This window comes from Ascaphus truei, chromosome 1 (genome assembly GCF_040206685.1).
Source record: "Ascaphus truei isolate aAscTru1 chromosome 1, aAscTru1.hap1, whole genome shotgun sequence".
NCBI lineage: Eukaryota > Metazoa > Chordata > Amphibia > Anura > Ascaphidae > Ascaphus > Ascaphus truei.
This window is the reverse complement of record NC_134483.1, coordinates 38,800,740-38,828,536: the sequence shown is the minus strand read 5'-3', so window position 1 is coordinate 38,828,536 and position 27,797 is coordinate 38,800,740. Positions and strand designations below refer to the sequence as shown.

At 45.6% G+C, this 27,797-nt stretch overlaps 1 protein-coding gene across 6 annotated transcripts in view; it reads left to right on the top strand.

Moving 5' to 3' along the window:
- Nucleotides 1-1,317: 1,317 nt before the first annotated feature.
- MBD2 (methyl-CpG binding domain protein 2) overlaps nucleotides 1,318-27,797 on the top strand; it is an 88,840-nt gene continuing 62,360 nt past the window's right edge. For 2 of the 6 annotated variants that reach the window (XM_075586447.1, XM_075586428.1), the window contains exon 1: nucleotides 1,362-1,953. In XM_075586447.1, the coding sequence (XP_075442562.1) occupies nucleotides 1,859-1,953 (95 nt within the window). In that variant the 5' untranslated portion in view covers nucleotides 1,362-1,858. Of the gene's footprint in view, nucleotides 1,954-27,797 lie in introns of all 6 variants that reach the window. The other 4 variants (XM_075586466.1, XM_075586478.1, XM_075586457.1 and 1 more) reach the window with 4 other exon arrangements.

The following is a 27,797-nucleotide window of genomic DNA, read 5'->3' as shown; positions in this document are numbered from 1 at the left end:
TTAGGTGCAGGAGGTAAGCAGCAGGTACCGCTGAATGTATTAGGTGCAGGAGGTAAGCAGCAGGTAGAGCTGAATGTATTAGGTGCAGGAGGTAAGCAGCAGGTACAGCTGAATGTATTAGGTGCAGGAGGTAAGCAGCAGGTACAGCTGAATTTATTGGGTACAGAAGGTAAGCAGCAGGTACAGCTGAATGTATTAGGTGCAGCAGGTAAAGCTGAATGTATTAGGTGCAGGAGGTAAGCAGCAGGTACCGCTGAATGTATTACTGTAGGTGCAGGAGGTAAGCAGCAGGGAGAGCTGAAAGTATTAGGTGCAGGAGGTAAGCAGCAGGTACCACTGAATGTATTACTGTAGGTGAAGGAGGTAGGCAGCAGGTAGAGCTGAATGTATTGGGTGCAGGAGGTAAGCAGCAGGTACCGCTGAATGTATTAGGTGCAGGAGGTAAGCAGCAGGTACAGCTGAATGTATTAGGTGCAGGAGGTAAGCAGCAGGTACCGCTGAATGTATTAGGTGCAGGAGGTAAGCAGCAGGTACCGCTGAATGTATTAGGTGCAGGAGGTAAGCAGCAGGTAGAGCTGAATGTATTAGGTGCAGGAGGTAAGCAGCAGGTACAGCTGAATGTATTAGGTGCAGGAGGTAGGCAGCAGGTAGAGCTGAATGTATTAGGTGCAGGAGGTAAGCAGCAGGTAGAGCTGAATGTATTAGGTGCAGGAGGTAAGCAGCAGGTAGAGCTGAATGTATTAGGTGCAGGAGGTAAGCAGCAGGTATCGCTGAATGTATTAGGTGCAGGAGGTAAGCAGCAGGTATCGCTGAATGTATTGGGTGCAGGAGGTAAGCAGCAGGTACAGCTGAATGTATTAGGTGCAGGAGGTAAGCAGCGGGTAGAGCTGAATGCATTAGGTACAGGAGGTAGGCAGCAGGTAGAGCTGAATGTATTGGGTGCAGGAGGTAAGCAGCAGGTACCGCTGAATGTATTAGGTGCAGGAGGTAAGCAGCAGGTAGAGCTGAATGTATTAGGTGCAGGAGGTAAGCAGCAGGTACAGCTGAATGTATTAGGTGCAGGAGGTAGGCAGCATGTACAGCTGGAGGATGGGACGTTGCATTGCTGTGGCGGTGACTTCTCTTGGGAGGGGGTTATATCCCGGGGACTGGATGAGAAGCCTGGGAACATTGATGAGATAATAATAATTATGATTGTGCTTTTCTCATTACAGCGAGGGAGACGCCCCAGCTCGCGCTTCACCCATGTAACCCTTTCAGTGCTGGAGGAGCCGCCAGCGCGTGATCACTCCATCGCTGACACTCTCCTGCAGCAGCCGATGGGTTAAAGGTTCGCGGCCTGCACGTCACCATTTCTTTTGCACGTCACCAAGCCAGCGCGCACGGTGGTTTCTGTGTATCCCTCCGCCTTCACGCGCACCCAAGCACAGTCGGGGGGGAGGGGACTACTTGCTGTTGAGAGCCCGCGCGGAAGCGACAGGAGGAGCGGCGGTTGCTAGGGCGCACCGCGTCAGTTGTCAGAGCGTCGGTCTGGAGACAGAGCGCAGTCTGGGGTGGAGAGAGGATCCGCACACCGCGCCGGGAGGTGGCGGCGGCGGCGGCTCCCCCACGCACACACCAGGAGTAGGAGGAGGATCCTCCTCTCCCACACACCGGGAGTAGGAGGCGGCACACACCGGGAATAGGAGGCGGCTCCCCCCGCACACACCGGGAATAGGAGGCGGCTCCCCCCCGCACACACCGGGAGTAGGAGGCGGCTCCCCCCCGCACACACCGGGAGTAGGAGGCGGCGGCGGCTCCGGGCCGCGGGAGCACACTAATGGTTTAGTCCCTGGTGTGCAGCATTGAGAAGCAGGGGATGGAGTGTCCGGCGCTGCCTCCGGGCTGGAAGAAGGAGGAGGTGATCAGGAAGTCCGGGCTGAGCGCCGGCAAGAGCGATGTCTATTACTTCAGGTACAACCGGTGTCACTGTGTGTCACTGTGTGTCACTGTGTGTCACTGTGTGTCACTGTGTGTCACTGTGTGTCACTGTGTGTCACTGTGTGTCACTGTGTGTCACTGTGTGTCACTGTGTGTGTGATACACTGTATAATGTATGTATTTGTGTAATGTGTGTCAGTCACTGTGTGTGTGTGTGATACTGTATGACACTGTGTAATGTATTTGTGTCAGTCACGGTGTAATGTGTGTGTGCTACTGTACAGTATGGGGGGGAGGCATGTGTACTACAGTAGGTTAACTGTGTGTAAGGAATGGAGACACTATATGTATGTGGTGTGGGACGGTTGCTACGCTTAACGAAAGGTGGACACTGTATAAGTGTGGGAGGGTAACTATATATAACGAAAGGTGGACACTATGTATACGGTCTGGGAGGGTTACTGCTTTACTGTTTACAGTGTTGGAAGATTACAGTGTATAAGGAAAGGGGGAGGCAGTCGGACCCTCCAACATTTGTGTGGGTATAAAACAGGTACCAATGTTCCTCCTCCCTGTGCTGGACAGAGGTACTTCCAAGCAATCCCTGTGGTGGTCCCTTTTGCAGCACATACTCCGTGTAATGGGTACAGCTGTTCTTACAGGAGCCAAAAACATGTAGTGTCCCTGCTAAATATAGACAAGTGGAGGGTATGGATACAATGTAAAAGTTGTGGGAGATTTACTGTGTATAAATAAGTGGGGAGCACAATGTTTAAGGGTGGGGGGCTATATCTATAAAGAAAATGGTACACTATAAGAAAAAGGGGGTAACTGTATAAGGCCGTGTACGTGGAAGGAGGTGGTACACTGTATAAGAAATGGTGTGATCACTGTGCATAGTAAAAGGTGCATTATGTACAGTATATGGTATCGGGGAACCCAGTGTATAAGGAATAGGGGTGCACACTGTATATAGGGAATGGGCTTGCTCAACATTCGGCACACTGTAAGGAAAGTTATCATTCTCTATAGGGAAGGGGGGAGCACACTGTATGCAGGGGATAAACACTTTGCATAGGAGAACACTTAAGGAAAGATAGTTAACTCTCAATATAAGAGAGCGGGCAGGGGAGTGAAGGGTGAATCACTCTGTGTATAAGTGGGGCTGTTGATCTGTGTATAAAGAGTATATCCTATAAGTGAAAGGCACTGTATAAGGGGAGCACTGGGGAGACAGGATATAGGGGGGGGGGGTCAGTGTTAAGGAAGGCCTGGGGTAAAGATGGAGGACCTTGGTAAAGAGCAGGAGACGCACTGTTTGTCTTGGGGTTACATTTGTAGAGATGCGGGAACTGTAGCCACACCAAATTTCCTTGGGGGAATTGTCCCACTGCGTGTAGATCGTCAAGGGGTGGAGTATACAGCCCACGTCTAATGCAGCGCGTGGAAAAACTCACGTATGCTGAGGTCCGTAAATCAAGGGGAGAAGTTTGTTCAGGGTAATGTGACCTATAGTATGAAGTGTTTTATAGTGGAGAGCACCGATATTGTGAGCTAGGCATTATATATTAATACCTCTCTCGTCTGGAAACTTTTATATATAGATATATCTAATCTATATAGATATCTATCTTTGAATTGCCTTTGTTTTGTCTTCTATCTAACACATTGTGAAAAAATTGTCCAATAGTTCACAATGTAGAGCAAAACATTGACGTGTAAGTATATTTTCAACGTTTCTTCATGGGGGCGATTCGCAACGTCGTTCTGCTGACTGCAGATTTCTTCTCTTGCACTCAATGCTGCAAAAATAGTACAGATTGTCATTGGGGTGTTCCAGCACATGCAAAGAAAAGCAAGGAGTTAACTTGCAAAACGAACACTAAATATGACCATATTACTGTGCTGAGTGCTTCACACGTTTTCTATCCGCACTGGTCGTGCAAGTGTGGAACTAGATCAGGGGTGGCCAACTGCAGTCCTCAAGGGCCACCGTTGGGTCAGGTTTTAAGAATATCCTTGCTGCAGCACAGGTGGCTCAGTCAACAGCCGAGCCACTGATTGAGCTACTTGTGCTGGAACAGGGATATCATTAAAACCTGACCTATCGGTGGCCCTTGGAGTTGGCCACCCACCCCTGGTCTAGACCACATTAGGGGTGGAGTCTGAAATGAATTGGCGTTGTTTTATTAGTTGTCAGAATGTTATCGTTGTGTTTGTAAAACAGATTGCTACTGTTCTTTTTGATAAGTAGCAATATCATGAATGGTGTATCTTTGTTTGCCTGCAGTTACTGTAATAATGAAAGACGTTTTAGAAAGGCTGAGGGCTCGCCCTGGCACTTCTCTTGTCACTGTAGGCCACTGGTTTACAACCTTCTTCTTTTATTTTGTTTTGTTGTATATTGTGAAATTCTGCAGAACCCTAACCCCCTCTAATAGTGCGTCTGAGATCAGATCCAGTGTAAGGTCGCGCTTATAGTGCGCGCAACGGATGACGTCGCCAGTAGCGCAAGTTATACTTCAACTTTCAGCTAAGTCGCTGGCGACAGGGTGATTGGTTTAGAGGCTGTCACATGTGGCGACAGCCTCTGAAAAATCAAATTTAACCCGCTACCAATTTTCCAGACGTTCCGTCGCGCTTACTATAGGCGCTGGCGACAGAGTCAATTGTTTTATTTTCGGGCGACGCCGTCGTGGGCAGTAAGCGCAGCCTAAGGACCCCAACCCTCTCTAATAGCGTGTCTGAGATCAGATGCATTGTAAATTGATCTGTATTTGGTATCATTTTCTAATGACCTGAAAATTGCAGGAAACCGTTTTAGGGAAGCCTGGGCAAGCCAAGGATTTCTAGGAGCCTTGGTTGAAAAACACTGCTGTAGATGCTTGTAACACTTTTACTTCTCACACAGGCAAGAACTGAGGAATTTGCCAGATGTAGTTTTGCCACCATCAGACACACCTCTTCAATTTGCCAGTATGGCAGTGTCACAATCCCTGCAGTTTTCGGGCAGAACAGTTATTTTAAACATTGTGACACTAAATCATTCCACTTTTTGGTGTTAGTTCTGAACGGCTCAGAACACAAACATTAACATTGGTATCGTTTGAAAGGTGTGTGTGTGTGTGTGTGTGTGTGTGTGTGTGTGTGTGTGTGTATATAATGTATAATAAAAAATTAACAATACCATTAGTGAGCCCTAAATCCACTTAATGATTTGGGCCTAGTTATTGCTTTTGTGCATACTGTTTTAGGGTGAAAGTAGGGGAAAACCGGTAAAATTGATTTAAAAGTTGTTTGTAAAAGTGAAAACCTTTTCGGTGACGCCAGTCACACGGCTAAAAATAGTTCTAACATTTGTTTCTTTCAAATGACTTTTCTGTCTTGATTCTGCATGTTCTGAGCAGTTTCATTGCTGACCACTACCACATGAGAATCTCTGTTTGATACGTGTTGTGGAGTCCGTAGATATTCAACATACATGGAAATTTAACGCAAAGGTTACAAACCGGTTTAATCGTGTTACTGGGTTGAGTGTTGTGTTTTTTTTTTTTGCTCCGTAATGTCTTGCTTGGTGGCACTGAAATGACCATAACGTTGGTCTTTCTTTATGTAAAATAAATACAATTTTGTATTCAAAAACTGCTGAGTGCCTGGGAATCTTTTCAGCTGTATACATGTGACAGGTGTCTGCTTGTCTCTGGACACTCCCACTAACTTCCTAATTATGGTTGACTTGTGGATACTTTTTTGGGGTGCATTACCTTCATCAAAAAGATAAACTGTAACTTTCACACACGTGTATATATATTATGAAACCTGGGTGTCCTTACAAGTCATTTGCATAGCCAGGTGGAAATGTAGTCAGATGTGTTAAAGGCATTAAGACAGGGGCTGTCCCCATTAGGACCACAGTGATCTAGTGGCAGTGGCAGTGGCAGTGGCATGTTTTTAACAGGTTAAATGTAAATAATTTGCCTCTTCGCCATGGTAAATTTGATTTGTGATTTTTACAACCTATATCAACTCTTTTGGTAATAAGGATGTTTGTCCGTTCTAGAATCTACAGATAAATGTTTTCGTTTGTCCTTTAATAACATGCAGCTGATGAACATGAAGTTCGCAGACCTAATGAAAAAAGGGAATATAGATAGATATCTTTCTCAAATAAGTACACGTTTTACACTTGGGTTGTAAGCTCTCTGGGGCAGAGATTTATTTTCCTATTGTCTGATTTTCTGGTTGCTGCAATTATTGCATTATTTCCTGTATGATATTCTCTTTTGTGATATAGTTGGCGCTATATAAATAAAAAAAAGTATACTTACTTTATAAGGGTATTTGAATGTCTAATGATGTTAATTACACTAACTTATTATGTAAACTGCATCCTCATTAAAGTTATCAGGGTTTTCTGGGCAATTGACAGAACAAGGGCCTATGTTCTTATATTGCTGACTGCTACGTGGGACTCACTCCTTTAGAGGGCCGCAGTGTGAAAAAAGCTGTGTGTGCTGTGCACGCGCATCGTAAGTGAAACTTCTTTGACTTTTGTCACAGAAATTGTATTTGTGTTTGTGATGTTTTAATTAAGAATCAAAATACAATTTAATTGACAAAACGCAAATAAATTTGATTTAGAACGTGCGTACACATTCCCTGTATTTGCACTAAGCGTGTGCGACACGGTGTGTGACTGCGTGACGTATGCGCAGCCCCCCTGCACCTCACATATCCCACTGCACCTCACATATCCCCCTAAACTATACACCCCCCAATACAGCTCCATGAATCCCACACAAATACCCCCTGCCCTCCCCCTAATGATACACCCCATCTCCCCAGTCCGGGCACACACTCACCGGGCGGCAGGAAGAGACTGCCCCGGACCCTTCCCTCCCGCACCGGGCTCCGTTTCACTCCTCTCCTGGGCGGCCGTGCCAGGAGGCGGCCGAACGGCTCGTGGGACTGGTACAGAGCGAGCTCCAGGCGGAGGGGGGTCTGCACATCCCTCCGGAGCAGCCTCCTGAAGGGAGTACGCGGCTGCAGGGACCACAGGAGCCCCTCGGGCCCTACCCCACAGAAGCTGCTGCCCTGCAGGGCCGGGGAGCGGCTCAGCTCCAGCTCCCTGCCCGGTACCGGCCCAGGGAGGTGAAGGTCTCCCCGCCTTCATCAGTCACAGTCACCTCCTGCCCAGAGCTCAGGCCTGACACTGACCCGCAGCGGCTCATCCCACAGGCAGCGGCCGGGGGAGGCCTGCAGGGACACGGGCATGCACCGGGAGGAGAGGCCGCGGGAGATCAGGGCCTGCATAGGGCCCCGGGGAGCAGTGTGGGCTGCAGTGTCCCTGTGAGGAGAGCCGTGGCGTCTTCAGCGTCGCCATGACTACCGTGCATGCGCGGCATGCCAATGGGCTGGGAACGGCGGCAGTTAGGAGTGGCTGTATCTCCTCGGGCTGCGGTCCGGCACCGGGTCTCCGAGCCGTGGCGTCCGGTGTGGAGAAGCGTTAGGAGTGGCGGCGGCGATTAAATTGAGGGGGAGCGGCGCCGGTGGCTAGCCCCGCCGCCGCATGTCAGCGGGTGGGGGGAGCAGCGCTCGTTAGGAACTGTGGTGGCGGCGGCGAGTAAATGTTGAGCGGGTGGGGGGGAGCGTGTAAGCAGCCGTGTGGGGGGAACAACGGCGGTTAGGAGCGGCGCCGGCGGCTATCGCATGTGATTTGCCAGAACACAGCCCGGCCTCAACTGCCAGCACTTTGACGTCACATCCGTTTCATTTTCTGTCCCCACAATCCATTTTTGTCCCATTAAGAATGAGGTGCCACTAAAGAAGTTTCACTTCAATAATTGTGTGTGCGCGGATCTATAGTGCACTGACCAGTGTACCCCTGAGATGTGTACTTTGGATGGGCATTTGTCAGAGTTTAGGCCACAAAGATTGAGTCAGACTTGAGAAAAGGACTTTGGGTTAAATGTGTGCCTTGCTTTGCGCTATTCCCAACAAAATGGCATCTCTCTGTAGGCACAGTGGTCTATCTTGCATACAATGTTGATTTTAAAAGGTGATCACATCCCACAATTCACATCTCTGTTTTCAGAAGAGCTTGCAAGTCAATCACTACAAGTGCATTACAGTTGCAGGGCTGCGTAATGTTAAATGGGTTTACGTGAAAGTACTGTTGGCTTACTTTCACATACAAACCAGATTGTGAATCCGACGCCTGGGCGATAAGGCAGTGTATAGTACAGTGGTAGCCAACTGCAGCCCCCAATTGATCAGGTTTTCAGGATATCTCTGCTTCAGCACAGGTGTACTGATTGAGCCACCTGTGCTGAAGCAGCAATATCCTGAAAACCTGACATATAGATGGCCCGTGGAGTTGACCAACCCTGGTATAGTACAACCCCATACAAGAGGATTTATGCAGAAGAATACAGTCTCTTTGCACTAAGGTGCTAGGTTCAAAATCTGATTTGGTTGGGGGGGGGGAGGAAACCGTTGGCTTTTTCATTAAGAGCACGGTATTCACGTGCACCAGGTCGGTTTAATAGATTGGCAGATCTTTCCATTGCAGAAATATTTGATGTGCAAGATTTCCTTTCTACCAGACCAGCAAATCTCTCTTCCCTTTGGTGTGCAGGTCCTGGAGAGGACCTGACTGTACTGCAGACAGTAATACCTTTTTGATTCAGTAATCATTGTTTGCACGCGAGTTATCAAAACCACAAGTTACTTCCGCCTTGTTAGGCTGCTCTTATAGTGCCGGCGACGTCACGCTGCGGACACTGGAAAAATCAAATTTACTTCCAGCGATCGCGACCAAGCCGTTGTTCCATCGCTTCTACTATAAGAGCACGCGACGGCGGCAATGCATTTGTTTTGTCGCGCCGGCACTATAAGCGAAGCCTTAGGCCTCGGGCATGGTCAGCGCGCCATGCTGAGGCGCGCTGGTACTTACCAGTGAGCCCCTACAGCCGCAATGAGAGCGGCTTTAGTAGGGGCTCGCCTACACTTCCGCAAGCGCACGGAAGCGTAGGTCTTAGGGAAATTTTTAAATCAAGCGCTTGCCGGAGCGCAGGGCCGGTCACGTGAGCGGTTCGCCCAATGAGGGCAAACCAGCTCTATGACGTCACTGGCCCGTCGCCGACACGCCCCCGGACGGCGCGCTGTCTAAGGCCAGGGAAAGCACCCGCTTTCCCTGAGCCTCGGCGCGCCTCCGCACGCCAGCAAGAACCTGGGCCGAGGCCTTAGACTTGCTGTATGTGAGTGGTTCACAGAGGAGACACAACTGGAAATAACCATGTATCATGGAGAGTTTGTAGTCCAGTTAAAGGACATTAAATAGCTGCACAAAACTGAGAGGAAGAGGGAGGAGATTTGTGGGTTGCGTCCATTCTTCCCAGATGCTTTTTGCCACAGCTATGAGGCAGGCTGAGAACATTCCACAGAATGTGACCCTTTCAGTGCTGGAGATGCTGTGGGTAAATGCAGAGCATGATGTATTCCTCCAATAAATTATAGGGCAGTTCTTAACATGAATGATTTATGTGTAATCATCGTCCCAGAACTGCTTGTTTGTATCCAAGAGAAATGACTATTCCTTCCATTTATACCGTGTTCTTGTAGTGTAATGTCTCAAAAGAGTTTTCATTCCATAAAGTTGTGGCTATGCTCATTTAAACATTTACATTTAGAACAGGAGTGGCCAATGCCGGTCCTCAAGTTCCACTCCCAAACAGGTCAGGTTTTCAGGATATCCCTGCTTCAGCACAGGTGGCTCACAGTCACTGCTTCGGCATAGGTGGCACAATTAGACCCTACTTCAGCACGGATGGCTCGATCAGTGGCTACTAGTAATATCCAGATGTGTTTTTTTTTGTTTTTTTAAATAAATGCAAACAAGGTTTTTTGTCTGTAAGGCTGCGTCCCCGCTAGCGCTGAGCGGGCGGCGGTTACTTGCATAAAAAGATATATGCAAGTCCCCGCTCATGTTGTGCACGGGCACACACGCTCACCAGCGCTTGGGTTACACAAAAAAAACTAACTTTACAGCGCGCTCAACTACCCGCAATGTTCGTGCGTGCGTAAATGCAGGACACCCAGCGCTCATGCTTGGAGCACTCCAAGCATGAGCGCGCTCAGCGCCAGCGGGGACTCGGCCTAGGCCGCACTTGTATCATTGGTGGATATATTTGAAAATGGAAATTGAAATAAATGGGTTGAGATCCTTATTTTGTTGTGTGGAGGCAGCTTTTGACACTGGAAGGCTGAGGTGCAGAGAAGTTCATCATTAAACACCCTGACTTTATTTCTTTTTAAATGTGAAGTAGAACGTGCCAATGGTGGGGAGGTTTAGAGAGGTTCGGTTCCTATTCTTCCAGATGAATCAGGCGCTACATTACATAGTCATACGTCCAAATGTTCTTTAGATTTCAAGTGTCATAAATGATATCACAACGCAAAGATGATTATTTAATGACTTCAGCAATAATTTAATTTTATGTGGATAAGATTATGCATAACTTGTTTCTATATATAATTTTTTTTATTTTGATAAGTGAACATAACCTGTTTAACAATTTTCCCAATTTTTTTTTAGACAGCCCGCACTCTAATTGACACTTATGCAAATATTAATGGGTACCAAGGCAAATATTTACTAAGTGGACACTGCAGGGAGGCGCCTTACAGCCCATGCGACTGCAGGGGTTGGACAGTGAGGGTGCTTTGTCTGTGGAACGGTAGATCAGGACAAATCATTCTTGACTCTATGAAGGGCACGGAAAAAAGTTGATAGATAAAAATTACAATTAGATGTGGCCTATAACCATGACAAATCACACAGCATATACAAAAGAACTTGTTAATTGTAAATGTAAAAATTTGGTGTGGGGGTTTATGAGCTGGTTATCACGGCAGCCATGTCTGGGGAAGTGGCCGTAATCCATTGTCACACAGGCGTGGCAGAGGGCAGAAATTTATGATGTATGAGTGGGAAGTCTCCCATGGGTGACGGGTACATCCCAACTTCGAAAGGGATCTTCTACATTTTCACAATCTCCATAGTCTACTTTGTTTAACCCTTTGGGTGCCCTAAAATTTTGCCACTACCTCCATTGGCTCTGACACTCCAGTTACCCCATGACCTGGTAGTTACGGCATTCACGCAGTGTGCGTTTTCTAGGGGAGATTGCGTTCTGCGCGCCTTTAAGAAGCACAGACGCGCCCGTGCCAATCTGCCAGCCAGAAGTATTAAAATACATACAAAAAATGGCATGAATGAATAGAACTGAAATCCTTTGCTGGATTACTTCGGTTTATTGATGGGCCGCACCTTTTACAGGTTATGCATTGCAATAAATGCCGCTGTGAAGTGGCACTCCTAGAAGGGTAGTGTAAATATGAATTATACTGCACTGGCATCTGCACAGCGAGCATCTTAGAGGTGCAGCCCCACAGGGAACTAGTTCTTGGAGGTGCTGACCTAAGTGAACTAGTTTAATAGGATAAAATTGGGTATTTTATTGATATTTTTTAATATTAAGGAACTTGAGTTTCTGAATCAGGAGCTTGTTAATGTTGTTACTTCAGCCCACTGATGAGAGAATCAGATGTATGCATAGCTGTACCCTATCTGAGCACCCCTTGGGCATGGACAAAGCTGAAATGAAGGCAGTGAAGACCTTTCTAAACGTCACAATAATATTTTTACAAACTTTTCCAGAACCAACATTCAAGATTTTAATAGGATTTGACTGAGTTGGCATCAGTAACCTTGTTTTAGCTAAATAAATATTTTATGGGTATGTATGTATGTATGTATGTTTGGTCAATCTCCTATGACAATAATGGATGAGGTGTTACTAATGGACTAAATTAAGGTGACTGGATTTAATTAATTAAAACATTTTAAAGGTGTAACTTTTTATTTTTTGCTTATTAGAATTCCATGTTGACCAAATACTCCAGAGTTATTAGTGTGTGTGTTTTTTTTAATTTTTATTAACACTGTTTTGAAGCAAATAGTTAATATGCATTGTTTTATTCTTCTGTTAGTGGTAAATAATTAGGATGCTATCTTTTGCTAAAAATGGATACTACAAATTTACGAGGATGGGACACAATTGCTTTGTTTCATCCAGTTAAACAACTGCTGCATAGATCAAGCAGGCATAGGGTGAAGGATTACAGGTTAATGGACCTTATTCTGTAAATTGCAAATAGCGTTAATCACGCTATTTACAGAATAATGGCCGTGGTGTTTGAACTCTGCTGGTGACTAGTCTGCTATGGAACAGCATGTCCCTTAACATACAGTACTGTACTGTAGAGCGTTCCCCTGCCAGATTGCAGCCTCACAACAGAGCAGAGGTTCCACAGGCAGCAGTAACCAGTGGATAGAAGAAATAAAGTGTAACATCAGAGTTCCCTACAGGTTGTCAAGCAACAAATCTAGAAAACAATTATCTATCTCTATTGGTCAAGGGGTATTTTTAATTCCCACCAAAAATACTATAAATCAGAAAGCAATAAACAGTCTAAAAAATATGAAGACACTAAATAAATATTCAAAAGGTATTTTGAATCCAATACAGCATTGCAGTAAGACTCAGATGATCACAATATGTATACAACATGTGTATATAAAAAGATCTAATACATATAAAATTGCAGTGTGTGTGTGTGTGTGTGTGTGTGTGTGTGTGTGTGTGTGTGTGTGTGTGTGTGTGTGTGTGTGTGTGTGTGTGTGTGTGTGTGTGTGTGTGTGTGACCGGCTGACACCCTGGTGAATGAGATTTGATGTTTCCGGCCAAAAACTGACAGTCTGAGACTCTTGAAAATGTAATTAGTGTCTGGGTATTTTTGGACTGTTAATTGCTCATTCATCCTGATTTATACCAGTAACCACTGTAACACACTGGGGATTCATTATTATACTAAAGGCAAAGTCCCTTCATGGGTGAACATGAGCTAAGGTCAATGGCATATTTAATAGGGTACATGGAACCGACTGACATTTGTATAATAATACGACCAAATAGAAGTACAGTATTTTGAAAAAATATTTTTCAATTTTATTGTAAGTAAAAGCTTTGGGGTTTTCACAATCTTTAATGCCTCTTGGTGATCAGACTATTTGTATGTTCACAAAGCTGCAGTAAATTGTCTTCTCCGTTTTTGTTCTATGTTTGCAAAGGGATTTAGGATGCCATGAGAAGTCAAACAGATAAACGTACAAATCTGATATGCTTGAGTTCAGTGGACCCAGAGAAAAGCAAAACATATTAATTTTTCACGATTTTAAAAGTAAAATGTTTACTGTAAGGACATTTTACCCCTCTTAATTGTTTGAAAGTGTTCCTTGTCCCACGGATGGTCCCTTTTTTTTTTTTTTTTTTTAAGAGATTCATTATATGGGTAATTTGTAATCACATCCTAAATTTCTCTTATCACAAGTACTGTAGGTCTCAGGCCTCGGGCATGGTCAGCGCTTAGGCGCGGACCCGTGCTGAGGCGTGCTGGTGCTTACCAGTGAGCTGCAATGAGAGCTGCTTTAGTAGGGGCTCGCCTACGCTTCCGGAAGTGTAGGTCCTATACAAATTTTAGATTTGGCGCTTGCCGGAGCACAGGGCCGGTCACGTGAGCGGTTCGCCCAATGAGGGCGAACCAGCTCCGTGACGTCACCGGGCCGCCTGCGGACGGCGCGCGGACCAAGGCCAGGGAAAGCACTCGCTTTCCCTCAGCCTCCGCGCGCCTCAGCACGGAAGAAGGCACCCTGGACGCAGCCTGAGAAGGGCAACCCGACTGAAAGACATAGATGTTAGGCTTGTCCTATAGTAGGTGCGGGCGCGCGCTTGTGCGAACACGCGTGCACGTGACGCACGCCTTTTTGTGTGTGTGTGTGTCTGTGTGTGTGACACACACACACACACACACACACACACATTACAGCGCCGGTAGCGGCGCAAATTCATTCTTTTCCCCATCTTCTCCCCCTGTCGACTGGCTCCACACTCACTGCCGTGCGTGCGGTCCTATTATAGAAAGGCTGACTAACCTCAGCCAATTATAAGTGCCGCGCATGGCGTAGCGTGCGACCACTATATAACAGCCCTTATGCCCGTTCCTTTGTAAGAGGGTAATTGGGAGAGTATAGCTAGTAACTATAGGCAGTGGTTGACAAATCACCAAAAAATCTACTCGCCACACAAAATAATCTACTAGCCACCTAGTACCAAACGTGTGCTGCTTGGGCCAATATTTACTCGCCCGGAGGTTAAATCCACTCGCCCAGGGCGAGCAAATGTATAGGTTTGTCGAACACTGACTATAGGTATAGCTGGGCTAAGAGAGTGGCCATGTACACAATCCTGATAACAGGGGTATGAAATGACATGATTAATGTAGTCTAATTCTGGCCATGTGGAGGTTAGAACATGCTAAGTGGAAGTCACAATTGGCTAAAGCGTTTAACATCACACACTGACAAACGCGCAAAAATGTAGTTAATGTATAATGTACACTGTTGCAATAAAAATGACAATCCTCAAATGGTAATGGTGTTTCATACTGCATATGGGAAACCGTATTCCTTGCTCAGGAAGGGAATACTAATGAGTCAGCAATTATAACGAGTTCTGTGGGTTTTATGTCGGCAGAACAATAATTATCTGTATGATTTTTGCTAAAACGTTAAAAGCATATAAAATCCATTGAAGGGTTGGTTATAAGGTAACCGCATATATAAAAAAAAGTTGTTTTTTAAAGTAAAATTTACGCTGTCAGGGCTTTGAAAATGTGAAAGGGTTCATCCTATAAATACCCTTATGGAGAGATTCAGACGAAGTGAAGAGAAAGCAGTGTACCATATTAATGAACACGTAGGCTCAGATTTTAGTGATACTGAGCAGTATAACCTGAAGTTCATGCAAGAAAACCTACTCCTTTTGTGAAGTCACAAACATTGCAGTTCTGCCTCACTTCAAGGTCCTTACTATTTCTGCATGGTGTATGTCTGACAAGTGGAGGCATCTGATGCATGTGCTTACTGGGCTATGCTGTATAAACCAAATAAGGGAAAGGAAAATTCAATTCAATGTTGCAGTCCCATCTAAGTTGGTAATATGTTTAATGTGTTTAAATATTGGGGATACACTGTTTATGAGCAGCATGATTATTCATTTTTTGTTCCAGAAACATTTTAATATTTGAGCGCTGTTTTGGCTGCTGGGCATGTACCTGCCTGTGGCATAAACAGGAACATTTACTTCTTGGGTCACAGTATGTGATTTGGCTTCTGTTAACGCCCTTAAATGCCTGGATGTCATAAGTGACTATCTCCTGATGTGTGTAGTTATCGTATTTGTATAGAGCCATCCAAGCACGTAGAGCTTTACAGCAGCAATAAATGCAACACAATAATGATTCCTAATGAATAAGATCGCCAAACATGAAAGTAAAACCTGGGAAAAGGATTCCTTGCCCCAGGCAGCTTACAATCTGATTTCAGCTCCCAATGTGGAAACCACATTGGACATGAATCGGAAAAAAACTGAAGCTCGAAAAGACAGGTTTGAAACTTTAGAGCAGTAGTGGCCAATTCCAGTCCTTTATAGCCACCACCAAGTCAGATTTTAAGGCCATCCCTGCTTTAGTATAGGTGGCTCAATCTGATTGTGCCACTGTCGCCCAGGACTTCTAACACCATTTATATTTAAGGGATCAGTCAATAGGCAAAACACAATAATGAAATAAAATGAGGTTTATTTGGATAAGACCTTCAGAAACAAACAGAAATACAAAATACAGAGAAATATACACACTTACTTTGGATCTGGGGGTAAAAATTAGGCTTTTCTAGGTGCAAGGTGCCTGCTTCAGCATAGGCTGTCCTTGCTCACTCCACAGAGCTGGAATAAACCTGGAACAGGTAACTTAACTCCTCAGAACCAGTCCTCAGCTTGGCTAGGAATTCCCTGGGATAGCAATGCCCCTGGGAAACCTTACCGGCGCTTCACTGGACCAGTCCCAAGACTATAAGTCTGAAAAGACTGAGACACACACCCTGATCTGCAGCAGCCCCTTTTAGAGACTAAAATGGCCTATGTTTTAACATGGACAGAGACTTTCAGCCACTCAGAGCGTGGGAGAATTCTCAGCAGCCAATCAGAGCAGGGCTCATCTGGCTGGAGGTCTGAGGCAGGGGGTGTGTTGAACCGGCTCGGGACACCCCGTGGGCGGGACATATGTTATGGCCAATAAGAAAAGCACTTATGATCGCCATATTTTCCTTATCAAGCTCATTGCCTTTCCACTGGGCAGGCGCCACTTCGTCCAGCAGAACAGAAGGTTCCCCCCCCAGGGGTCTCTGTTCTCCAGAACCAGTACTCTGCCCTGCTCCGTCCACTTAGCACCCAGACACCTCAACATCCCGTCTCCTCCTCCATCTATGGACTCTATGCAAACTAGCTAGCATCTTAACCATATGCCTGGGCTGTCTGTATAGAGCTTTATAGTAAACGCAAAACACGATACAAAATACACTTTATTACAGAATATACTTTGGGGGACCATATACTTATAAGGGAAATAACTTGGGGATATTTGGGCTCGAAATCCAGGAGTCTGGGGGACACAGGGAAGCACCGGTGTAATTCACCCTGTTTACCAGCAAATCATGCCTGCTCGCTGGGGAGAATGAAAAGACTGCCTGCAACTTTGGCCCCCCAACTCCTGCAACCAAAATAATTGTATTTCCACCCAAACATCCCCCCTAAAACTGACACACAAGAAATTTCACAGTTTGAGGGCTAAGGGAACATGAAATAGGAAAAAAAAAGGTAATTTTACTTTCCAGCATGTACTACCCCTGGTCCTTTGGCCTATGGAGGTGCCAGGGACCCCACGGGTTCAGGGGTAGGTAACCAGCGGGCTTAGCCTTTATTAGATAGCCTGGTTACCCCCTCAAGTCACAGCCACCGGTGCTGAAGCAAGGGCTGATTGAGCCACCGGTGCTGATGCATGGATATCTTTTAAAACCTGACCTGTTGGTGGCCGTTGAGGACTGGAATTGGTCACCCCTGCTTTAGACCAGGTGGCTTATTAGTCATCTACACGATTCGGGTGATACACAAATTCTGATTCATATTTAGCTGTTCTGAGATGGCTTTGAGTTACCACTGTTTAAGTAATAACGACCATATTATGGCCTTAAAAAGTATACCTTGGTTTTATTACATAGGCATCTAGTATTAAACATTGCAACATACTGGGGATCACTTGGTGAGTAATCCCCCAAATTATATTGTTTAATACTTTGTCTATGTATATGTTTATTTACATACTTGACCGAAGTAGCAATACTGTATAGGAGATAATATACAAAGATACGACAAGGGATGAAAATGGGGATGATAGATATGTCTATCGCGGACGCCTAAAATGTAATTGTGACGATAGCTTATGACAGGTTGTAAGTTACATCAAATAACTGGGTTTGAACTGAACGAGGCTTAGATATAATAAAGTATATTTATTCCTTTGGATAGGTGAACACACAATATAGTACAGTAACAGGCAAGAAGTACACTTACTTTGGGGATGGGGGATGAGAAGTATGTTGCATAGCAATTCTCCAGCAATCAGGTACAATCAAGATGGTATCAGAAGACAATGGGTATAGGGAGTACCACAGTTTATATATCTTTTGTAACCCTATCCCTAACATTAAGTACAGGTGATTGGTCTTCAATTACCTGTAGCCACTCTCTAACGTGGGAACACATTTTGATACATGCCCCCCTGCTAGTTGGCACATGTGCATTAGAACTCTGGGGTCTCATTTCTGTAACCCCACCTTTGCATCAGGAATGCCAGCCAGTCTACCAGATGGGGTTTCTGGCAGGATACTCTTTGTTTGTGAGGTGTAAAAGGTGACACTTACAGACTGCTCTGGTTTGAGTCATCTCCGCCCTCATGTAAACAGTGGAGGTGATAAACTCCTTTGAACAGCACTTAAACTCTAGACATTAGGACGCTTCCCTGGCCATCTGCTGTCCTTTGTCCCAAAGGAATTTCCTCTAACCGGAGATAGGGATTCATAGATTTCAGCTTTTCACACTTAGACGTTTTCTTGAGCTGTTTCTGCCGCCGCCATCGGAACCTATGGCGCGACCCGCTCTATCGGTGCGACCCTTCTCGGGGGTCCAGGATTCGGGGACCCGGCTGTGCTCAAGTGGGGGGAGGTCTAGGAACTAGGGGCAAAAATAATTTTATTTCTAGGTGCTCTAGAACTGTTTATTCCCACGCCACTTAACGTTGAACTTGACTGCTAAGTGATCAAAGCTCTCTTTTAGAAAAAGTATCCGCTTTGCGATTTGGACGGCAGCCAACTCGTTCCTGGAAAGCGCCGTCGCGGAATCTCCATTGAAGTCAATGAGCCCATTGACTTACAATGGAAAACCGCCGCTCCTCCTCTCGGTCGCCATCTGCTGGTCTTCACAGGAAACAGGACCAAAACAGCAAGATTCGCCATTGAAATGCATGGAGCTCCAATGGCGGCCTATGGGACCCTGCAAAATGGTGCCTGAAAAGGCGGGAAAATTACACAAAGGGCTATAATCACTAAAGAACTATTAACCCTTGTACTCCCGGATGGATCCTAGTGTGTGTGTGATGCAGACACTGATTAAACCAGATATTACAATAAAGCATTGGAACAGGGGAATATACATTTTCATGTCATAACAAGGGTTAAATCACATTTCTGGACCCCAGCCCAGTTAACCCCTTGTCTCCCTGGTGAGGTCAGGGGATGACCAAATGGGGTGCAACCCCTTTAATACCGGGCCACCCCCTTTCTCCCTCTACAGTAATTCCTGGGTTTTGTGGTGCTGAGTGATCCGTTTGTTACACTACCGCAGCCTCTCTCAGCGCGCCCGATCCTGCTATACTAGCGCAACATCAAAGCAGGTTTGGTGCAGGCCACAGCTTTGACTGGGCACTCAGAGCTGTTAAGTGTGTAATGGAGGGTGAAGGACCGGAGAGCGGGCTGCTGAGGGGGGGAGAGATACAGAGATCTTCAGCACTGTGCTCGCCCCTGCTCTCCATGAGTTCCGTGTCAGGGTGTCAGGGTGGGCGGGGAGGAGCGAGCGAGTGTCGGGGAGGAGAGCAAGAGTGATGTGACAAAGATAGTCACTGACACAGAGCCACTGACTGTGTGTGAATTTTTTTAGAAGCCAAAGTGCGGGGAGAGAGACCGAGCAGCCACATGCTGTGCAACCACCTCCGCCCGCACACTCACACTTTCCACATCTTTGGAATCAGCCTTAAATGACTTTGGTAGTACCTCCACATTTGTAAAAATTCAGTGTCTGGCAGGGGTGTCAAAATGCACCACCACTCTAACACAGAAGAATCACACAACATTCTCACTTTATCCATTATAGTCACCTTTTTATCTGACTGTTTTTTTAAAGTGACCCATCCCAGGATTCCTCTGTCTACTTTCAGAAAATATAAGTTGTCTGGGTGTATCACTGTTTTTTGGTTACTTTTATTACATGAGAAAATATCAAAATCTAATTCTATGGGGATCTACTATCATTTTCCATGTAAAAACTTTGCCAAAAATAAAATGTATTAAATGTTATATTTTCTGTGTGTTTGTGTGTCATCTATATGAAATTTGGATAGCCATATTACATACAGCATTGTAAAGTTTGAAAAATGGTTCCTTATGTTTTTTCATATGAATTACATTAGTGGGATCTCATGATCAAATATACACATGGGACTTACCCCAATCTAAAATTCAACGTATAATAATATACTGTGTGGTTTGCTAGGATACACCACAACGCTGACACAGAAATCACTGTTTAAAAATGTGAAAATCCTGTGGGGGCACTTGGTTAACAACTACTCTTGACTGTGAAAAAGTGATTCCAGGAAAGCTGTTCTTGTGAGGAAATGCACAATTTTTTTTTTAACATTTTTATTAGGAAACAGGCAAGTTTACAGGCAAATTTCACATCACAGTATCCTAATGCACTTTGATTTTCAAATTTTCCATACTGGAGGGGGGGGGGGAGTGTACCACCAAGAGTGGCGCGACCTCTGGGTCACCGGGTGACCAGGGGAGCGAGAGGTCTGAAAAATAGAGGGGGGGGGGGGGATAAGAGGGGAGGGAAGGGTGGGTATGGGGATGGGGGGAGGGGAGCGCGTCCTTCAGGGTGTGGCCTGGGTGGTCATAGTTTCTCCTATCGGGTTCTCTCGGGAGTCAGTGAGACTCCCAGGGTTCCCAGATTTTGTAATGACTTGTAGTCTTGCGTTTGAGAAACGCCGTCAGACGTTCCATAAGCATTACGTCGTCTATTCTTCTCTTAACCACCTGGATAGAGGGGGGAGAGATCTTTTTCCAGGAGAATGCCACAGAGCACCTAGCCGTGGTAAGGATGGAGGAGATTAATTTTCCTACTGGGCGGTCCATTTCCTCAATTGGCCTGCCCAGGAGGAAGGTCAGTGGATCTGGGGCTAATGTGAGGCTAGTTACCTCTCGGATTAAAGTTTGGATAGCCAAATTTTTTGGATTTTTGGGCATGACCACCAAATGTGGGCCATGTCTCCTCTCTGTCCACAGCCTCTCCAACATAGATCTGAGGCCAGGAGGTAGATTTGCTTCAATCTAACTGGGGTAAGATACCAATAGAACATGATTTTGTAGATATTCTCTTTTGTTGTGGTACAGATGGAAGTTCCTGAAGCAGCGTCCCATATATCCTCCCAGTCTTCTCTATCTATGTCTATACTCAGTTCCGCCGCCCACTTGGACATGTAGTCGTGAGTGGAGGGGCCTGCTGTTCTCTCCATCCCAGCGTATATATTAGAGATCAAAGCCGTTTGATGTGTACTAGTTCGGCAGAGTCTCTCAAAGTTGGTGAGGGGAGGATACTCAAATTTTGGGGACAGTTTTTGAAGAAAATGTCTAATTTGGAGATACTTAAATTTAAGAACATCCAGAATAAAATGTTCAAATTCATCTGGAAGGGCAAAAGGCCCAGGGTGGCCAGATCGGTCCTTCTGACGTCAAGAGGAAATGCACATTTACTGATGTGTGTACTATTTTTGAGGTGGTTTTTTTTTATGCTATGGTTGTTTTTTTGTCTTGCCAAGAATGTCAACCTGCAGTTAGTGTAAATTTATGGTGAACCAACCAAGACCACTATTTTCAACAACGTTTCCTGGGTATAGAAATGGTTTTTTTTGAGGAAGCATGTTACCAATGTGTAAATTCTTGGTTTTGTCTACCTTCAGCATATATATACATTCATGGGGGCATTTTTATGCTAGACGGTAGTGTTGCCTTTTCAATCATTGTTGTACACCTTTTTGCATTCACCCCTGAATAAAGTGCCTCACACAGTTACAGTATACTAATGTGGGGCCTGTATTGGCCAAAACTGTATGTAGACCTACACATCTGGTATCCGTTTACTCGGGGCAAACACTGTACAATAACATTTTCTATTCCTTTTCTTAGTTACAAAGAGCTTGTTTGAGATTTGTATGCAAAATCGAAGGTTGATGTAAATGAATGGAAATAGCGTAAAGGCCACCGTTTTCAGCAAAGATATTTTTTGGGGGCGTATGTTTATAATGCAGAGGGTTTTTTTGCTTTGCAAATGATGTGGGGCACTCTTTGCATTAATTTCACAAAAAAATACCCAGATGTGATGTCTTGCCAATTTGAGGCTTTTGTTGACCACAAAGTGTGCACTCGGTGGACATGGGGAAATGACATTTAGTATTCATTATAATAAAAATATTTAATTTGTGAGATATACATTGCTGGGACTGTATTTAGGGGAAAAAAAGCTACGACATATCTGGATCACATGAAATGCAATTTAGTTTGCATGGGCACTGTTGAAAAGCAGAAATCGGACTGAACAAATGTAGTTTACTTTCTACAGCCATAGAAAGTGTCTCACAGGATTTCTGGTTAAACGAATGTAAACAAGTGTTTTGTTTAGAATTTGCTTGCATACTGTCCTTAAAACATGACCTGTTGGGGGTGCTTGATGACTGGAGTTGGGAACCGCTGATCTAAATGTTATTGATAACTGGCTAAATCACTCCAATGTTGCATTCGTTTCTACATTTATGTATGCAATGTGTTTTTATTCAGACCTTTTTGTTGTGGTTTTTATTGAAAATAGTTTGTTTTTAATTGAAGTTTTATGTAGCTTAAGATGAAAATGTTAAGGAGATGGTGTTCTATGACTGAGTAATAATGCTGTTGAGTCGGACTGCACTTTTGGAGCGTTAAGGGCACTATAACGGAATGGTGTGCCTCAGTCGGCGTGGGTATGGCCTAGGAGGCTGCTTGAGCCCATTGGGTTTATGGCTGCCTTCTGGGCCCATCTGTCCTTATTTGCGCTGGACGACAATATTTGTCTGCATTGTGATGTACAACTTGGATCTCCGAGCAGCCACGGTCTAACTGTCCCCTCTTCAGAGACTGTCTGCTCACAGAGCCACAAGTGTGCTGTGGTATTTTTGTGAGCTCCAGGACCTGTGTCAGCCTCTCCGAAGGAAAGAACACAGTTTGAGAGCCCGCCAGGATGCTGACTGGATAGCTTTGAAGGCATGTCATGGGGGGTATAAGCGTGCGGTCTTCAAGGCGAAGAAAGCCTACGTCGCCCAGAAGATGGATTCTATGAGGAATCATCTAGCTGAACTCTTCAGGAAGGTGAGCAGCCTGGTTTATGCAGCCTGCTTCTCCATCGTGGTTTGTCCAACTGAGGCACGATGTGATGAATTGCATTGATTCTTTGAGATCGTACGCCTCTGTGCTGCTATTCGTTCCCCGATGCACCCTGTGATCTGCCTCACCCCACAGGCATAGCTTGTCTTGGAAGAGTTCTGCATCATCAATTCCAGATATTTTTCTCAATCACGGCTGGGATGAACTGGACCACTTGTGACCTGGATCCCTGTCCAGCATGACTCCTGAAAGAGACCATTGATGCAGTGGCTCTGTGTGTTAATGGAGATCAATAGATCCCTTGCTGTGGGGGGTGGGTGGATGGTGGTTGTGGTCTTTAAAAAGGCGCTGGTCCATCCCCTGTTGAAGTGGGTTTAGATGTTGATCTCACAACTATTGTCCAATCTCCAACCTTCCCATAGTAGGGAAGGTGTTGTAGAGGGTAGTTTTCACCCAGCTGGAAGATTGTGTGGAAATGGCCAGCTTCGACCCCACCCAGCCTGGCTTTAGAGCCGGTCATGGAACGGAGTCAGCCCTAGTCTGTGTGGCGGATGACTTATTGATAGCCATGGACAAGGGCTTTATTTCTGCACTTGTAATGTTGGACCTCTCAGCGGCCTTCAACACAATTAATCATGGCGTGCTGCGGCACGGCATGAGGCATCTAGCTGGTATTGGTGGTACCGCATTACAATGGGTTGCCTCGTTCCTGCAGTGCCGGACCCAGAAGGTGGCTATGGGATCCCATGTGTCACCGGTGGGACCTGTTCCATTTGGGCTCCCTCAAGGGTCCGTGTCGTCACCGCTCCTGTTCCATGTATATGTAAGACCGCTGGGTAATATCATCTGGAATCATGGTCTGAAGTGCCACAGTATGGTGATGACACCCAGATCTGTTTCTTTCCAGCACACCCCGGGGACGACAGTTGGCACACTGACGAGGTGGCGGCGTGGATGGATATGAATTGGCTGAGGCTCTATCCTGATGACTGAACTAATGTGTTCGGCAAGACGCCGGAGTATGGGACGGGGGGTTTGTGAACTTCCCCAAATCAATGGTGTACAGCCGCTGCCCGTGTCTCAGGTTCATAACCATGGCATCCTCTTTGACCAGAGTCTCAACATGCGAGCCCTCGTGGCCTCGGTTGTTCAGTCTTTTTTTTCTTCTCCTGGGGCTGCTTTGGAGCTTGCTTCCACTCCTGTGATCTATTGACTTTGTGTCTATGCGGTTGGACTATGGGAATGCCTTCTGTGCAAGACTACCAGTGTGCCTGATGCGGAGGCTCTAGCTTGTGCAGAACACTGCAGCTGAGATGCTGAGTCGTTTTTCTTGCTTTGAGGACATTACTCCCATCCTGCACAATCTGCATTAGCTTCCAGTGATCCTCTGGGTTCAGTTAAAGTTGGCCGTAATGGCTTTTAAAACCTTACACGGTCAAGGGCCTACCTATCTGCAGACTCTTTTGAAGCTGCGGAGGGATATTGGCTATAATCTCAGGTCCTCAGTGGGGGGTCCACCTCTCCATTGCCAAGGGTACTGCACCCTACGCTGGGTGGGAGGGCCATCTCATGTGCAGGCTCAGAGGTTTGGAACTCTCTACCGACAGAGCTCCGGTGTATATTTACTTTACCACTTTCGGGTTTGGTGTAAGACCTCTTAATCCTGGCTTTTCCTTTCTAACAAAACTGTATATCATCTTAATTAGTTTAACTGTAAAGTATTGGGATGACCCCTTAAGTGGAGGCGTGTTTTGAATCAAGATGATGATAATGTAGAGTAGGCATAAATGCATTGCTTTGTGTCAGCAAGAGAAGAGTGAGTCTTCAGGTGCCCTCTAGATGTGGCTACCACATCATGGAGAGTGGCACTCCAGGGGCCCCATGACATAGCTACATCATAATGTTCCTACTCTGTTTTTCTAGGGGAGATCGTGTCCTGTGGAGGGTATGTGCAAGGGGAACGACTCCATATTTGTAGTACGGTGGATGTATTTGTAGTTTTAGTTTTTGTAGGATAAATGGAACATTTATTTTTTTTATAACATCCTTAGAAATCTGAGGGTCCGGGCAGGGAAGTTGGGGGGGTCCCTGGATTTATGGAAACATCTGCTCAGTCTGCTTCAGGCAAGGTTTATCTCCCCCCCCCAAACCCCCGCCCCCCCTTCTCCTCCCTCAACCCCTTAACTGGATTGCTGCTTTTAAATGGCTTCAAAGCATATGCGGGAATGTCTGCTGCTCCTTGAGGACATTAACTAAATACTGATATTTATGTCATTAGAATGAAAAGTTGTATCCTATGAGTAATCCTTTCAAGAAGAGCCTGAAAGGCAACGCTGCTATACTCTTAACAAGCCTCCCAGGGTGTTTGGGATATATTGGAGTAGAATCAACCAGACCAACATTTTTACATCTGCGTAAAACCTGTTTTGGGTAATTGTATGTGCTTACAATGTCTTGGGCTCCCTATTAAGGGTAACAATGGAAGTACATGTAATAAAAAGAAGAAAAATGAGTGCTATATTTTCTTTTCTACTCCATGCCTTTTATCCAAGTCTATAAAGTATTATTTTGTTGTTGTTGTGCTACTTTGCTGTCCTTGATACTTCATGAAAAAAGTAAATATACTCTAGTTACATTTTCAGTTTTATAGTGAAATCCACCTCCCCTCATGGCTTGGGTGAATCTATAAGCTGCACCCTTAACGCCTCTGAAGAGTTGGTTAAATGTTAAGATCTTTGTGATGGTGAAGGGATACCCAGGCTCACTAATAAAGGTTCATCCTACTATGGTACCCCAGATCTGTGTGTTGAGGTCCTAGAGTGTCAGCTCTTGGACCCAGATGTCAGAAATGCATTACTGTGACTGTGCAAATTATGCGACATTAAAGATTTTCCTGTGTTTTGCCTTCTCGGGGTGCTGGGACCAGGAGATTTCTAGGCTGTAATTTTCAGGGTGTGTTTGCCGGAGAAAGTCTTTACAGAATGTCTATGTATCGGGGTCCCGGAGTTATGGGATACCCCGAAAGTTGGGTCCGGGAATCGAGTGAGATTCTCGGATGCAGTTAAGCACATTGCTCCGGGAAAACTTCGACCCTGAAAACGTTGTTGCGACTCACCACTAGGATTCCTGCTGCTGCATAATCCAGACAAGGTAAACGGGACATGAAGGGGTTAATGTATACCTGCAACCATACAGGGGATCCCTAGTATAAAGGGGGGTGCGCCACTACATGCCCAGGTACCCTGAACCTTGTATAGGGGTTCAGGGGATGCTCTAGCTATATGATAAAGCTGTGTCAAGTTATTTCTAGAGTGTGCCAAGGATGAGGCTAGTAAGTGTAGGCAGTATATCCCCTTACTCCATCCCTGACCCCAAAACAGGGATTTACACATTTTTATCACACAAAATACAGGACACAGTATATTTTATTAAAGGATTATGTTTAATAGGTATATGTAGTGATAACCTGTGTATGAACTGTGGGATTTCTAAGTCATGGATTCCGAGGGACCAAATGGCTACCAAGCTTGGTGCCTATGGGTCTATGCAGAGTCTGGACTTGAAAGCCTCAGGGATGCTAAGGTGTTAGAACAGGAGGGGTACTGCAGTTCTGCTTGAGTACCCACATCCTGGGCTAATACAGGACTATCCGGCCACCATTTGCCAGAACCCAGACTCTGTGGCGCCTGGAGCCACAGGGGGGCTTGGTATGCAAAGAGGCAGAGGTGCCAGGTTGGCGCATGCCCCTTTGCAGAATGAAAAAAGTTGCCCACCGGCTTTACAATACCGGCAAATCAATGATTGGCTGGCAGGAGAATTCCCACACTCAGATAGGCTGTCGGTTTGTGAATGGGACTCTGAAACCCATAAGAAACCTTGCAGCCAATCAGGAGTGCAGATTCCAAGTGCCAAACCATCAGCGGCAAATTCAAAGATGCTCTGTGCTGAATAGATGTGAGCCGGCTTCAAAGATTTTGACTGAAGAAATTTTTTTAAGTCCCACTTTTTGAGAATGTAGCGGTCGCAGCGGGCATTGCATGCCGAAATCCGTTCCAGGATTTTCGTGAGTACCTCCCGGTCATTGGAAAGGGGTCCTACAGTGGTCATTTTTGTGAATTTCATTTAAAGGACAAGTTTTTTCGTTAACACACTGGGAACGGGGCTAACTGTGTAAGTTGTGTTACATTATGTGTATGTCTTTTCCTGAAATAAATTACAATTTATTTTACCTCCTTGCTTTGCTCAATCAATGATCCCGGTATAAAAAGGTGTTGATAACCCTGGTCTCCCGTGACAGTCTTGACTACAGTACTTGTGATCCCTCTCACCTTTTTGTTATCTGTAGACACTGAATGTTAAAGGACAATTGCTCAACATTCCTAGGTAGAACTATGCTATAAACATGCCGGCCCGCACTCGAAGACCAAGTGAAAGAATTGTTCGATGTAGCATTGCACCTCTTCGTAAATATGGGACAATATCTGTTCTTTTGGTAAAATGAGATTAAAGTAGCACTCCAAGCAACATATTGTTTAGGTTTGATGCAGGGGGTCTCAGGCGCTGAACCACGTTGATTTTAGCTCTGCTTCCCGAGATCCTTACCTCTGTAGGAGGTGCCCGGTATCTCTCTGCTGACGTGGGCAAAGGATAAAGTCACGGCTTCCTATTAGCCCGCAGGAGCTTTTATGCAGCCATTTTGATAGTCCCAAATAGCCCAATCTGGGCTTCTATTTTCCAGCACCCCCTGCGGAGGGAAGTATCTCAGGAAGCAAGGGTACCCGCAGCGGAACTCAACGTAGTTTAGCTCTGGAGACCCCGTGCTTCAAACCTCACTTGCGGTGCTGCTTTAAACACGAAGTCCAAGTAATAGCAAAGCCAGGGTGTGCAGCGCACAGCAGTAAGGAGGAACAGGTCTTGCAGAAAAATAGTCCTTTATTTAACAATTCATGGTGTGGGACAACAGCAAACCTTCAACGCGTTTCGTTTTTTGAGCACCATCACAAACACACATCCAAGTAATAGCACTCTGGAATATTTGTTTTTACGGATAATTTGTTTTCAACATTGAAATGGGAAATGTAATGTTGAGAGCATGCATTTGCTCTTCGTGCTT